General features: G+C 39.5%; 1 protein-coding gene across 1 annotated transcript in view; it reads left to right on the forward strand.

Annotated features, from left to right (window-relative positions):
• The first annotated feature begins 845 nt into the window (after positions 1–845).
• LOC125224899 (vacuolar protein sorting-associated protein 13-like) overlaps positions 846–15143 on the forward strand; it is a 108678-nt gene continuing 94380 nt past the window's right edge. Inside the window, 3 exon segments of the mRNA XM_048128405.1 lie at positions 846–1157; positions 1239–1325; positions 6843–7040. Of these exon segments, the coding sequence (XP_047984362.1) occupies positions 1058–1157; positions 1239–1325; positions 6843–7040 (385 nt within the window). The 5' untranslated portion in view covers positions 846–1057.

Here is a 15143-nt window from a genome sequence, read left to right on the forward strand (position 1 = left end):
CTTTGCCTTAATGACTTTTAGAAGGTTAAATCATAAAATTTGCTGTCAGATTTGACACATGAGAAAATGTTGCCAGATAAAATGAATTCCGGACATTTCTAAAATATTTGCGGGAATTTAACATACTTGTAACGATAGTGTATAAAATAATACATCTATGTACACAACACACGGATTACAAACAACACCTATTTACATATAATGATTTACAAAAGTTATACAAACTATACATTCGTCGGTTATTGACAGACTGACAGTTCTACATTCTGAAAAAATCTATAGGACGCGTGCTGGTAATGACAAGTCATTTGGTTTTAAATAGCAGCAATAGGGGCGGTTTTGTACGAATACTTTAATAGGAATATGAAATTAACATTTTATTTGTGCTTTTTCAGTCTGCCATATAAACTTATTATACGTTCGGCTCTACTTAAGCGCGGATCCAGCTTCGTGCCCGGGGGGGGGGGGGGGGGGGGGGGTCACGCGGTAAAGGCCCGGGGGGGGGGGGGGGTGTCACGTGGTCTATTTGTATGGCCAACTTAGGCTCCAGGGGGGGGGGGGTCATGCCTCCCATGACCCCCCCCCCTGGATCCGCGCATGCCCTGAATTCATTTCTACAGCAAATGCTCTCAGTAATCAGTATTTTATTTCCCTATCTGGCGATGAAATTTTCTAAATATGATAAAAATTACAAAAATCAAGGAAATATAAATGCAATTCTCAAAAAGATTCTTGAGTGATTAACATGTTCTTAACTCCATAAACATGTTTAGAGTGTTTTTGAGTTACTTCATTCCTGCCAAATATTCACGATATTTTTTTCCAATACCTTGCAACACTGACAATCGTCAATGCTATTTTGTGCTGGTGTGATAATTCAGGAAGCTATTCTGAATTTATTCGCGATTATTTCAAAAACATGTTAATTTGCAATAATAAAAACAATTAAACAAAGTAAATTTTCTTTTGGGTCGGCGATGTGTGTTCGCTTGACATTGCCATGAGCGTTTCAAATAATCAGTCGTGAATCATATTTTTGTTTTGGATCTGATTCAGGATGGTGTTTGAATCCATTGTGGTGGACGTCCTGAACAGGTTCCTCGGGGATTACGTGGAAAATTTGAATCGGTCCCAGTTGAAACTGGGAATATGGGGTGGTGAGTTTTTACGCATGTTGGTATGATGTCATGGTTAACCAATAATATTGCGGTTACTTAAGGTATACAATGTTATTTTAGGTGATGTGGTGCTGGAAAATTTGAAGTTGAAGCAGAATGCATTGGAGGAGCTTAATATCCCGGTTCAGACTGTGTATGGACATTTGGGTGAGTTGCAACACAATTTATTTACTTACCTACTTTTATTTTTATTCTATTATCTCCTTATCGTAAATGAAATGTTTTGTTTTGATGCTTTAGTTAGTCACGGCATTGTCACGCATGTTACAAAGTTTTTACTTTATCTGGCACACTGTATCCTACAGTTGTAAATAAATTAAAAAATATATTCTGATTGCAGTTTAGATAGTTTTCAAGGTCAATTTATCAGTTAGTTTAGTCTAATTTGGGTCAAGTATATGACAATATTATGTACAGTTAATATAATACATGATGTATAGTTAAAATATTGTAAGTACTTGATTACTGTTTATATTAAAAACATTAAAATATGTAGTAATCTAGCATCATTCTATTAGAATATCATTAATGAAATACTGATATTTTGATGAGATTGGCTCCAAATTTTTATTAAACCTTAGTAGTCGTAGCTTCAATTATGTTTGTATTTCATTATTTAAAATAAAACTTCACCTGCAAGTAGGTTTGATTTTGTTTGAAAATGAACACAAGGTATGCATTGCCAGTACCGAATCTGATAATTCCTAAATTCTCTACTCTCACTAGTTAACTAGAATTTATTATGTATGGAAGGCAGTTCAGTCAGTTCATAAGGTTAATTCCTTTTTCCCTGAGTCTCAAATTATCCCCATAAATCATTTTATCCTAATTATACATCATTGGTTTAAGCGTGAAGCAGAAACAGACAGTACCTTTATTATTTGAAAACATAACCCTGTCATTTTGAAATTTTGAACAATATGAATATGATCTACAAGTTCTACAATGATGATGTTTATTTATTTATTTAAGCTTTATTATTCTACATAGAAGATTTTTTTTAAATTATTATTATTAGTGGTAGTAGTAACTAAACTCTTTATTGTACGTCATCAACACAGCTGTGAATACAAAGTGCCAAAAATATGTATACAAAACTTTATTGCCTGTACATTAAGCTGTGTATGCCTATTTTTGGGCACTTTGTAGTCACAGCTATGTTGTTCACTGTACAATTAATAACAAAAAACACAGTAATTACAGTAAAGAACAGTACAAAGGCGAATGTATCCCTTATTATTGATTTTCTTCTGTGTGACAGCCTCCTCCAACTGTTTCCATTTTACTTTATCTTTTGCCATGTTTTGCCATTCCTTGCAGCAGTAGCCACAATGTCATCCTGCCATCTGGATAGTGGATGTCCTCTCTTTCTTGAGCCCTGTGGCCCTTTCCACTTGGTAACCTGTGATGGAATGAAGATGTACTAAAGTATTATTCATTCATTTACACTGATTCAAACTTTCACGATTTTTACACATATTTAAAATTCCAAACGGGACTTAATCGCGTATTTACGATGTTTTAAACACACTTCGGAGGTTAGTGTTTAAAACATAGTAAATACGCGATTAAGTCCCGTTTGCAATTTTAAATACATTCATTTACAGTTAACAGTATAAAAAGTTTAAAAGAAAATTAACCTATAATATTTTATTAAATCACTTTAACAGAAACAGATACTAAAAGTTTAAGTAGCAACTGTTCATCAGTATAGCATCAATGTTAATAAGGTTAGGCCACTTAGCATTCTCTCCACACGAACTCACCTATATTTGAACTATAAACTGACTACATTCCCATTTCTTATGTGAGTGAAACACTCGGACGTAACCAGTGTAATAGTGACTGGTTGGCATCGAGATAAAATAGTCAAGCTCTTTGATACCAGCTATTTTTTGGCCGGATCCTGCTTGCGGTTTGAAGACCTTCCTACAGCCTGCGAGATTTCCAAAATCTTTCCGAAAATCCGAAATCTGTTTAGAAAGCTCATGCACTGCAGGTATAATTTGCGGCGGTGGAAGGCGAGTAGTTGATTGCAACTAATTGCATTGGGCTGCACGATTGGCGCCGCTTGTGGCACCATTCTTGGAGCCCGTAAGGCCCATCTTTCGGAAGTAATAAAAGTATATTTTAGCTGTGCAACCGTGAGCCAAGTCCGCCCGAAAAATTGAATAAGAAAATGGAATAAGTATCAGTGTACAATCACAGTACAACCAAAAAAATTATTGAGTGTTCCACAGATGGTAAATCAAACTTTTCACCTAATTTTAAATTTTAGAGCAGAAATTTTTCAGTCAAATTTTTCAACATAGAAAAATGCGTTTTTCTGGTATCAAAGGAAAATTTCCGAGCCTCATTTTTGTATGGAGAAGTCCGCCCGAAAAATTGAATAAGAAAATGGAATAAGTATCAGTATACAATCACAGTTCCCATATTTCTTAACTTCAATATTTTTGGAAAACTTCCGAAACTTACACATCAGTACCTTATAATTGGTTTTCCTGTATGTTCGACTCGTAAAACGGTTAAAATAACATTCCTGTGGCCCAGACTATGACATCATGCCCTCAAATCAGACGTTTGTGTGAGTGGCTCACACTAACAAAAACTCAAGGTCAATTGCTGACATTACGGGTGGTGATAAATTAATTTAACCAATACAACAGGAATTTTTGTTGCATTAATTAGTTCTTATCATTTATTTTTAGCGTGTGATGCTGTTTAAGAGAATCATCATTCATTAAAGAAACTTATTTTTTTTAATCTAAGTAGCCATCTCATCTGATAGTTGAAACTGAATGTTGATTTGAAATTTGATACATAGGAAGTATAGGAACATAATTAATTACCTATTAATTTAGGTAGATAGATTATATCAATCAATCAATCAAAACATTTATTCGTAATAAACTACACATTATGCATAAAATGGCTAAGAACTACAAAAGTATAAGGGATGGACAAGTTTATCACGAAATGGTCCCGTCTCAGCATAATGCCGACCCGGAGGACAGCGCTGATCTTCCGACGAGACCATTTGCGAGACACGAACGCAGCCGCAGAACGCAGAACGCAGCATTATAAAGACATGGATATAATACCAAAAATCAGTTTCCAAAGCCATTACTCACGGTATAAACTTCCAACCCCAGACTACAGAAAGAGTCAATAAATTGGTGCTGGCAGGGCATATAAGGAATCTTGAAGAACATAGGAGTAATGGTACAAGTTCTTCGAGCTAGTGATATGGTATTCGCTAAACCTCCGTCCCGTTAATGCCATATAAAACAAATCTAAACGTAAGTACCTAGTCATGTCCGCGGCCGCAGAAATATCCGACACGGGCCTATTCCCAGGCTAGACCTCTCTTGAATCTTTAAGCATAATCTTTTACGGTAGGAAAAATACTAACAGCGTATTGAACAATATTAGGTAAACAAAGCTTAAATATAATTTATTATAATGTTTTGTTTTGACATGTCACTTACGTTTTCTTTTCACCGTAGCTAACCATTTAGTTCTTTGATCCAATTTCCAGTGTGCTCTAAGAAACGCATAGAACGTGCAACGACTATTTATGCCATTATTTTTACAATTAACAACGAAACAACATTGATGCCCCATATCAAAAATTACACATTGTATTATATTTTATGAGTTTTGTTAGATGACAACTACAATCAGTGTCGATTTTGACCACCGCAAGCACTACGATCGCTTTGCTTACCCCCTCCATGCACTTCGCAAGAAGCCAATACAGGAGATACCCACGAACATTGAAAATCATTACAATCATAGTAAATTCTGAAGATTTCTATTGCCTCAGCCCGCAACTAGCCTTACTGGCGGAATAATTATAAACCTACTTTTTTAGGTCCTTTAGACTAAAATTTTTTTAAACCTAAGCATTTTTACAACTACTTAGGGATCAATAGTTATTTGTTATACAAGGGGGCAAAGTTGTATTTTAACGCCGAGTGTGGAATTGAAAAACGAGCAAGTGAAAGGATTCTATAGTTGAACCACGAGCGAAGCGAGTGGTTCGAGAATAGAATCCTGAACTTGCGAGTTTTTTAACACACGAGAAGTAAAATACATTTGCACCCGCGTGTAACACAAAACTTTTCGCCTCACTATAGCGAGGAAACTACAACGCAAAAAATGCGTTTATCACTGCTTCCAGTAGTTCCACAGGTGGTAAATCATCTTTATTACTAGATTCACCTACTTTTATCAATTTTAAAGCAGTTAATTTGACTTTATTCAAGGTCAAATTACTTTACCCACTAGTGGATAAAATGCGTTTTTACCCGCTGGTATTAAAGGACAAAACACGTGTTTCCGAGGTAGTGAGGGGAAAATCAAATTATTTTATTAAATATTTTTGATTTGTTGGTTTTCAAGTAGTCACACTCATCATCATCCTCCTTGCGTTATCCCGGCATTTGCCACGGCTCATGGGAGCCTGGGGTCCGCTTTGACAAGTAATCCCAAGATTTGGCGTAGGCACTACTTTTTACGAAAGCGACTGCCATCTGACCTTCCAACCCGAAGGGTAAACTAGACCTTATTGGATTAGTCCGGTTTCCTCACGATGTTTTCCTTCACCAAAAAGTGAATTAGATATCATACACGAAAGAAAAAACGACAAGGCCCACTGGTGGCTCTTTAATCTGTCCAATTTTTAATCAAATGTGCATTGCGTGTCACTATCTCATAATCATTAAGGAAAGTAAGGACAGGTGATTTTTTTTTTAAATTATAAATGGGCTTACTCTTGGCTACAGACTAGCCAAAGCCAAAGACGTGGCCTACGATGGAGTGAACTCGCCCAGAAGATGCCTGTTCACCCTTGATTTGAAGGTTGGCGGGTTTGTATGAGCTTTGAAATAATACAAAGCTCAAAATGTAAATTGCTAAATTAAATTGTAAGATACCTACTTGTGAAAGGTTTGCATTCCTTTTGTTTGCTCTGTTGTATTAATCTATTAAGTATATACTAATGTAACGGTAATCCGTTTTAGCAATCTAAGGCATACATAAGTATAATGGCTTGTACACATTGTTTTGATAGTGATTCATTGCCTATTACTATCAGATAAAAGTGTTTACTACCGACTGTTTACCAAACAAACACCTTTCTTTTCTTTATCAGGTTTTCTTAGAGATTACACTTTGCCAATGTGTTTAAGAAAAATCTTCAACATCAGCTTAGATATAGCAAACTGCAATGACTTTTTTTAGACAGGCACCGAATGCAGGACTAACTTTGGCTTATTTCCTTGATGCGGTATTTTCATTGGATGCCTGAAGGATAAGGATCCTTCATATGAAATAGGTCCTTACCTTACTTTCCTAGTTTTCCTACACAGTTCTATTGTTATATGCGCATATCGTCACTACTTTGAAAAAATCTCTTATCTCACGCTCCTCCTCAAAGTTAAAACGCAGTAAGTCTATATGCATTCCATACATACTTATTACAATTTTCTTTTCATTGACAGACGAAGATACAAGTTTTTTAAAATGTAGCTCGATATTCAGTGATTATTATTGAACTGAAATAAAAATCGATCACACTTTCTCTCACCTAATTTTTATTAATAAGACAATGTAGACTGCAGTCGGATAATCTAAATATTATTTCATTTATTTCCATCACAGGAAAACTCGTCCTCAAGATACCATGGAAGAACCTCTACGGCGCCTCCGTGGAGGCGTCCATCGAACGCCTGTTTCTGATCGTCAACCCTTCCGCTGAGGTCGTGTATGACCCTGAGAAGGAGGAGAAGTTAGCGCTGGCCGCCAAGCAGGCCGAGCTGGTGAGGGTTGAGGAGGCTAAGAAGAAAGAAGCTGAGAAAGGTATGACTTGAAGGTTGTTCGTCTCTTACTAACGGGTGGCGTCAGAAAAAGACCAGTAGAGCGACACTTCTCGATAGGGAAGTCTTCGGCTGAGGTCGTGTATGACTCTGAGAAGGAGGAGAAGTTAGCGCTAGCCGCCAAGCGACCGAGCTGGTGTGGGTTGAGGAGGCTAAGAAGAAAGAAGAAAAACAAAAAATTGTTAATTTTTCTTACATAACATACTACACAAATCAACACTAATAATTAACAGTAGATTTAATGAAAATCTGTGTTCGTCAGATTTGAACATAAATTACTTGACCAAAGAAGCCAAAGGAATATCTTCATCCGATGGTGATTCTATTTCCATTGGCATTGTCGTTGCTACAGCTTCAGTAGAACTTATTTGTTCCTCTAAAATCCAACTAAGATCTTGCTTCTTGGTTTTATCCTCTTGGTTATAATATTTAAACAAGAATACCAGCTTTGCAGCCTTTTCATTGCCCAGTCTGTTTCTTAGCTTTGACTGCACTAGCCCAAATGATGAAAAACATCTCTCTAATGGTGCAGTTGAAGCTATTGCGGTTAATAACTGTTCACAAAACTTTACGAACTTTTCTTTTGTGGCCATCTCTCTTCATCTTCTAGAGTCACGGAAGTCCACCACAAAATAGGGCAGGTGTTCTTGAACGTTTCGCCAAACATGAATTTGGGAAAAGGGTAAGCTTTTGCTGTTAGTGCCATTATGAAAGGAGCAAAGTTTTCATCAACTTCTCCAGCAGTTATGAAGTTATACGCTTGTTTTTTCTGTTCATTGTTTAGGTTTCGACCAAGGAACCTATGATCTACCATATTTGCAGCGTAATGTAAGCCTTGCAGTGCCATTGCTCTACGACTCAAAAAGATTTTCTTTGTTTTTGCATTTTGGTATGCACTGTTACCCAACAGGTCAAACTCGAGTTTATTCCATATTTCAACAGCTATAGCTATTGTGGTAGTATTACGTTGCATCCTGTCGAGAGCTGTTGCAATGGGTGACAATGTTTTAAGGAAATCTACAGCATTCATTGTAATCTGACAGTCATTCACAATTTTTATAACCTCCCTATCGATTTTGTCTTTATGGTCTTGGCTAACTTGAACTAAAATTCCTCTGTTATCCAGATACGAGCGAATAGCGTCGTTCATCGTGTTCCAACGTACTTCTAGAGGGAGGACTAACTTTTTACCACCTGCTTGTTTGTATAGAGCTGCTGGAATGTGATGGTTGCGAAAGTATTTTATTACTTTCATTATCGATGCGGTAACGGCAGGGATCTCCAAATCTTTAGCCAGTAGATTTAAGATGTGAGCTGAACATCCATATTGTATTATGTCCACGTCTTCAGTTTTCTCAAGATGACTCCGCATTAATCGCTCATTAGCAGCACTGTCTGTGACAAAACTTCTAACAGTAACGCCTAATTCCTGCTTAGCTTTAGCGATTGATTTTAGTGCGATGTCCTTCAAATTAAGAGCTGTGTGTGGATTTTCTTTTGTATCCGCACAATCAACAAAAATTGAGTCGCCTTGAGCAGTAACAATGTTGCTGCAAACCAGAGGTTCAGTATGAACATTGCTCCAGCCATCCTGAGACATGCAAACTGTTTGATTCGTAAGTTTTTCTTTACATATAGTCATTGTCTCAGCATAATTTTTTTCTAATATGGGATTGCCTATTTCATATGCTGATGGAGGTCTATACCCAGGACGTAAAAGGGCGCATAATTTTTTAAACTCTTCGTGTTCAACATGATTGAATGGAGTGTTAGTCGCGTAAAAGTATTTTCCGACCTGCATATCAATTTTTTGCTTATATTCCTTGGTTGTTGTTATGACTTCGGAATTTTTAAGACATAGTATTTTCGATTGTGTAGATAACTGCTTTCGGCTACTTCCAGTTTCTTCACTAGCTTCTATTGTTTTGCCTAAACAAAAAAAAAAAAAAACTAATTTATTTAGGTATTCTTAAAAAAACTGAGGTTGAGGTTACTTAGAGACAGTTATTTCACATAATCACGCGACCCGTCGCGCGTACAAGTCTTATTACTCTTATCACTCTTATTAGCGATACAAAATACAAATTTATTTAGGTACTAGAATTTGAAATTGCCGCGCGGAGTCGCGCTGCTGCTGCTTGAAACTACTGGCCTCTTATTGCGTCTGCGTGTGAGCTTTGAACTGACTTAATAAACTGATCTTTGTTCTCGTTCTCGTGTATCAACAATTTGAGATTAATTATTATAATTTATGATTGTAAATATAACTGTTCATAAAGAAACATGAAATGCCAAACCTGTGTTTTGCCCAGTCAGATGTGACTGAGACTGAACTGAACTGGAACTGGTTGATGGCAATGATGGCTGTGGATCTGGTTCTGCTATGTGTACTTGCGGCTGACATACTTTTACGTGAGATTTCATTCTATTTAGTATTCCTTGCATCTCTTTGTCACATTTTTTGCACCGAGCCCATAACCCAGTATTTTTTGTCTTCGTGCAACTAAAGAATGACCACACTGGATCTTTCTCGCGCGGCATTGTTCAAATTCAACACACTAAACAATATTTAACTTAATAAACCAATGACATTCGAGTTCACTTGACTTTACATAACACCAACTGACATTTTTTGTGAATTGGGGGAATCCCCGTGTCGCGGCTAGACGTGCGTTCGGATAGACGCAACAAGCGCAGAAATACACGTTTGGATACTTAGAATATAGTTTATTTCACAGACGCAATTTTTTGTTATTATCAATTGATAATTATCCACCTGTTATTATCACGATAATTATCGTGATAATTATCGTGATAATTATCGTTGATAATTATCCTTTCGAACCCTGGTTGAGGAGGCTAGGAAGAAAGAAGCTGAGAAAGGTATGACTTGTTATACTCGTATAGTCAATCAACCATTTTTAGTCAATTCTGCAACGTGTCTTTGAGAGCCGTGTGTCACTTCTGAGAAAGATCTCTTGATAGATCTTTTGGGGAGTGCCTTGTGCTGACGTTGCTACCATGCACGCCTGGTTGTTATTCACGTATCACGTAATTTTAGGTACCTACCTTCAGCCAAAATAGTTAGTTAGAGACTAGAGAGTTTAAAGGAGGTTCTTTTTCGTATCGCGTTGTGTCAGGTAGAGTTTAAATGAGGCTCTTTCTCGTATCGCTGTGTCTCTATAGGAGGTTATTCTCGTACCGTTAGCGAAGTGTTACGTAGAGAGTTTAAAGGAGGTTCAATTCCTCCTGAGAGCTTTTGACCTTTTGCTTTTTGTAACTTAAACTTGACATTCGAAATTAGTAATCAACAAAAGGCGCTGGATTATTTACAGGACCATATTATCTTACAGGCTATTGAGGATATAGGCGATTCCTACAGGGGCCGGACAACCCATTCCGCGCTACAAGCCTTTCATTGGGAATCCCTAACGTAAGGACGACCCAATCGAGAGACTCTCCCTTTCGAACTGCAAGCCCATTCATTTGACTAGCCCTTACAAAAAACTTAGCAAAACAATAAAGCTAGCCCTGTGCATTGGCTTACCGCTATCCGATACGGCTTGCAAGCCTTTAATAAGGGTTACCCTTATTTTAAGCGCTATTTATAAGGCTTTCCCTTTTGTTGAAGCGTAGTCGAGCCTTGCGTGAAAGAGACAGGATTATGAATCTAAGCTAGTGTAAGAACAGGAAGGAAAATGCGCTGTTGCCACTCCGCACTATGCGCCCCATTTTTAATTTTGCAACGAAACATGTATTCGTTGGATAGAAGTAGAACACGGCTAGAAATTATTTTTAATGAACTGGGAGACAAGGGACTGATGGATCGCCTGATGGTAAATGATCATCGTCGCCCATAGATCAGTATGATTGTTCGTACGTATGAATGTATGTAGGTATGTATGAATGTATGTAGGTATGTATGTATGAATATAAATATATAAATATGTAAATATGTATGTATGCATGTAAATATACAGTGTTGGCCGAAAATCAATACAATTAACCATTATCATTACACATTGAAAACGTTAATTGCCAACATAAAAATAAGCCGTTTTCGTCATCCAACTCGCCTTGATGAGTTAATTGGGTGAGCAGTTTCTAAGATAGAGCTGATGCTGAACCCTGGCTTTTCCCAGGGGAACGCGGGTTTGGTTTAACATAGGCAAGCGCTGTTTTCGTCATCGGACTTGTTTTGATGAGTACTTGAGTGAGCAGTAACCAAGGTAGAGCTGATGCTGAACCCTGGCTATTTCTAGGGGAACTCGGGTTTCGTGCAACATAGGCAAACGCTGTTTTCGTCATCGGACTTGTATTGATGAGTACTTGAGTGAGCAGTAACCAAGGTAGAGCTGATGCTGAACCCTGGCTTTTCCCAGGGGAACGCGGGTTTGGAGTAACATAGGCAAGCGCTGTTTTCGTCATCGGACTTGTCTTGATGAGTACTTGTGTGAGCAGTAACCAAGGTAGAGCTGATGCTGAACCCTGGCTATTCCTAAGGGAACTCGGGTTTCGTGCAACATAGGCAAACGCTGTTTTCGTCATCGGACTTGTATTGATGAGTACTTGAGTGAGCAGTAACCAAGGTAGAGCTGATGCTGAACCCTGGCTTTTCCCAGGGGAACGCGGGTTTGGAGTAACATAGGCAAGCGCTGTTTTCGTCATCGGACTTGTCTTGACGAGTACTTGTGTGAGCAGTAACCAAGGTAGAGCTGATCCTGAACCCTGGCTATTCCTAGGGGAACGCGGGTTTGGAGTAACATAGGCAAGCGCTGTTTTCGTCATCGGACTTGTATTGGTGAGTACTTGAGTGAGGAGTAACCAGGGCAGAGCTGATGCTGAACCCTGGCTATTCCTAGGGGAACTCGGGTTTCGTGCAACATAGGCAAACGCTGTTTTCGTCATCGGATTTGTATTGATGAGTACTTGAGTGACCAGTAACCAAGGTAGAGCTGATGCTGAACCCTGGCTATTCCTAAGGGAACTCGGGTTTCGTGCAACATAGGCAAACGCTGTTTTCGTCATCGGACTTGTCTTGATGAGTACTTGAGTGAGCAGTAACCAAGGTAGAGCTGATGCTGAACCCTGGCTTTTCCCAGGGGAACGCGGGTTTGGAGTAACATAGGCAAGCGCTGTTTTCGTCATCGGACTTGTCTTGATGAGTACTTGTGTGAGCAGTAACCAAGGTAGAGCTGATGCTGAACCCTGGCTTTTCCCAGGGGAACGCGGGATTGGAGTAACATAGGCAAGCGCTGTTTTCGTCATCGGACTTGTCTTGATGAGTACTTGTGTGAGCAGTAACCAAGGTAGAGCTGATGCTGAACCCTGGCTATTCCGAAGGGAACTCGGGTTTCGTGCAACATAGGCAAACGCTGTTTTGTCATCGGACTTGTATTGATGAGTACTTGAGTGAGCAGTAACCAAGGTAGAGGTGATGCTGAACTCGGGCTATTCCTAGAGGAACTCGGGTTTCGTGCAACATAGGTAAACGCTGTTTTTGTCATCGTGAAATATCTGAGACTCGTCTTTATGACTGGTACTTGGTTGAGTTGAGTAGTACCATAGAATCTGTCAAACTATTTCTGTTGATTGTTGTGAATTCTATGAAGATCGTTTGAAACAGAAATACTTTTCTGGTGGAAATCAAGCATACAGCGCGTCTGATAGTAAGTAGTTACCGCAGTCTATGGACGCTTGGAACTCCAGTATTCTCTTTATTCCCTGTGTTACTATTAGTGAAATCGATTTCGACTTAATTTTGATATTCAAATGGATATACATACGTATTTTTTTAGACACAAATAAAGTGTTTCATGTATGGCAAATTAATAAATGTGTTCTAACTACTTGATGTTAATATTCACTTCTGGTAAGATTTTTGTTCAGTTAATATTATGTTTTTATGCCTAACTTGAGATTGCATGAAATATTTCTATATTATAATGTACCGAAACCAGAGTTGCCCTAGATACCGTCAGGGCTCAGCTACAGCGCTGACTTGGCTACTGCGCACCCAAGTCCTCGTCAAGACATGTCCGATGACGCAAACAGCGTTTGCCTATGTTACACCAAACCCGAGTTCCCCTAGGTACAGCTAGGTTTCAGCATCAGCTTTATCTTGGGTACAGCTCACCCAAATACTCATTAAGACAAGTCCGATGACGAAAACAGCGTTTGCCTGTGTTACACTAAACCCGAGTTCCCCTAGGTGCAAACAGAGTTCAGCATCAGCTGGACTTTGGGTACTGCTCACTCGAGTACTCAAGACAAGTCCGATGACGAAAACAGCGTTTGCCTGTGTTGTGTTACACTAAACCCGAGTTCCCATAGGTGCAGCCAGAGTTCAGCATCAGCTGGACTTTGGGTACTGCTCGCTCGAGTACTCATCAAGACAAGTCCGATGACGAAAACAGCGTTTGCCTGTGTAACACTAAACCCGAGTTCTCCTAGATGCAGCCAGGGTTCAGCATCAGCTGGACTTCGGGTACTGCTCACTCGAGTACTCATCAAGACAAGTCCGATGACGAAAACAGCGTTTGCCTGTGTTACACTAAACCCGAGTTCTCCTAGATGCAGCCAGGGTTCAGCATCAGCTGGACTTCGGGTACTGCTCACTCGAGTACTCATCAAGACAAGTCCGATGACGAAAACAGCGTTTGCCTGTGTTACACTAAACCCGAGTTCCCATAGGTGCAGCCAGAGTTCAGCATCAGCTGGACTTTGGGTACTGCTCGCTCGAGTACTCATCAAGACAAGTCCGATGACGAAAACAGCGTTTGCCTGGGTTACACTAAACCCGAGTTCCCCTAGCTGCAGCCAGGGTTTAGCATCAGCTGGATTTCGGGTACTGCTCACTCGAGTACTCATCAAGACAAGTCCGATGACGAAAACAGCGTTTGCCTGTGTAACACTAAACCCGAGTTCCCCTAGGTGCAGCCAGGGTTCAGCATCAACTGCACTTCGGGTACTGCTCACTCGAGTACTCATCAAGACAAGTCCGATAACGAAAACAGCTTTTGCCTGTGTTACACTAAACCCGAGTTCCCATAGGTGCAGCCAGGGTTCTGCATCAGCTGGACTTTGGGTACTGCTCACTCGAGTACTCATCAAGACAAGTCCGATGACGAAAACAGCGTTTGCCTGTGTTACACTAAACCCGAGTTCTCCTAGATGCAGCCAGGGTTCAGCATCAGCTGGACTTCGGGTACTGCTTACTCGAGTACTCATCAAGACAAGTCCGATGACGAAAACAGCGTTTGCCTGTGTTACACTAAACCCGAGTTCCCATAGGTGCAGCCAGAGTTCAGCATCAGCTGGACTTTGGGTACTGCTCGCTCGAGTACTCATCAAGACAAGTCCGATGACGAAAACAGCGTTTGCCTGGGTTACACTAAACCCGAGTTCCCCTAGGTACAGCCAGGGTTCAGCATCAGCTGGACTTCGGGTACTGCTCACTCGAGTACTCATCAAGACAAGTCCGATGACGAAAACAGCGTTTGCCTGTGTAACACTAAACCCGAGTTCCCCTAGGTGCAGCCAGGGTTCAGCATCAACTGCACTTAGGGTACTGCTCACTCGAGTACTCATCAAGACAAGTCCGATGACGAAAACAGCGTTTGCCTGTGTTACACTAAACCCGAGTTCTCCTAGGTGCAGCCAGGGTTCAGCATCAGCTAGACTTCGGGTACTCATCAAGACAAGTCCGATAAAAAAAACCGGCCAAGAGCGTGTCGGGCCACGGTCAGTGTAGGGTTCCGAAGTTTTTCATATTTTTCTCGAAAACTACTGAACCTATCAAGTTCAAAACAATTTTCCTAGAAAGTCGTTATAAAGTTCTAGTTTTGTGATTTTTTCATATTTTTTATTAAACTTATGGTTCAAAAGTTAGAGGGGGGGGACGCACTTTTTTTTCCTTTAGGAGCGATTATTTCCGAAAATATCAATATTATCAAAAAACAATCTTAGTAAACCCCCTATTCATTTTTAAATACCTATCCAACAATATATCACACGTTGTGGTTGGAATGAAAAAAAAATCAGCCCCCACTTTACATGGGGGGGTACCCTATTAAAACATTTTTGC

This window comes from Leguminivora glycinivorella, chromosome 3 (genome assembly GCF_023078275.1).
Source record: "Leguminivora glycinivorella isolate SPB_JAAS2020 chromosome 3, LegGlyc_1.1, whole genome shotgun sequence".
In the NCBI taxonomy this organism is placed as follows: Eukaryota; Metazoa; Arthropoda; class Insecta; order Lepidoptera; family Tortricidae; genus Leguminivora; species Leguminivora glycinivorella.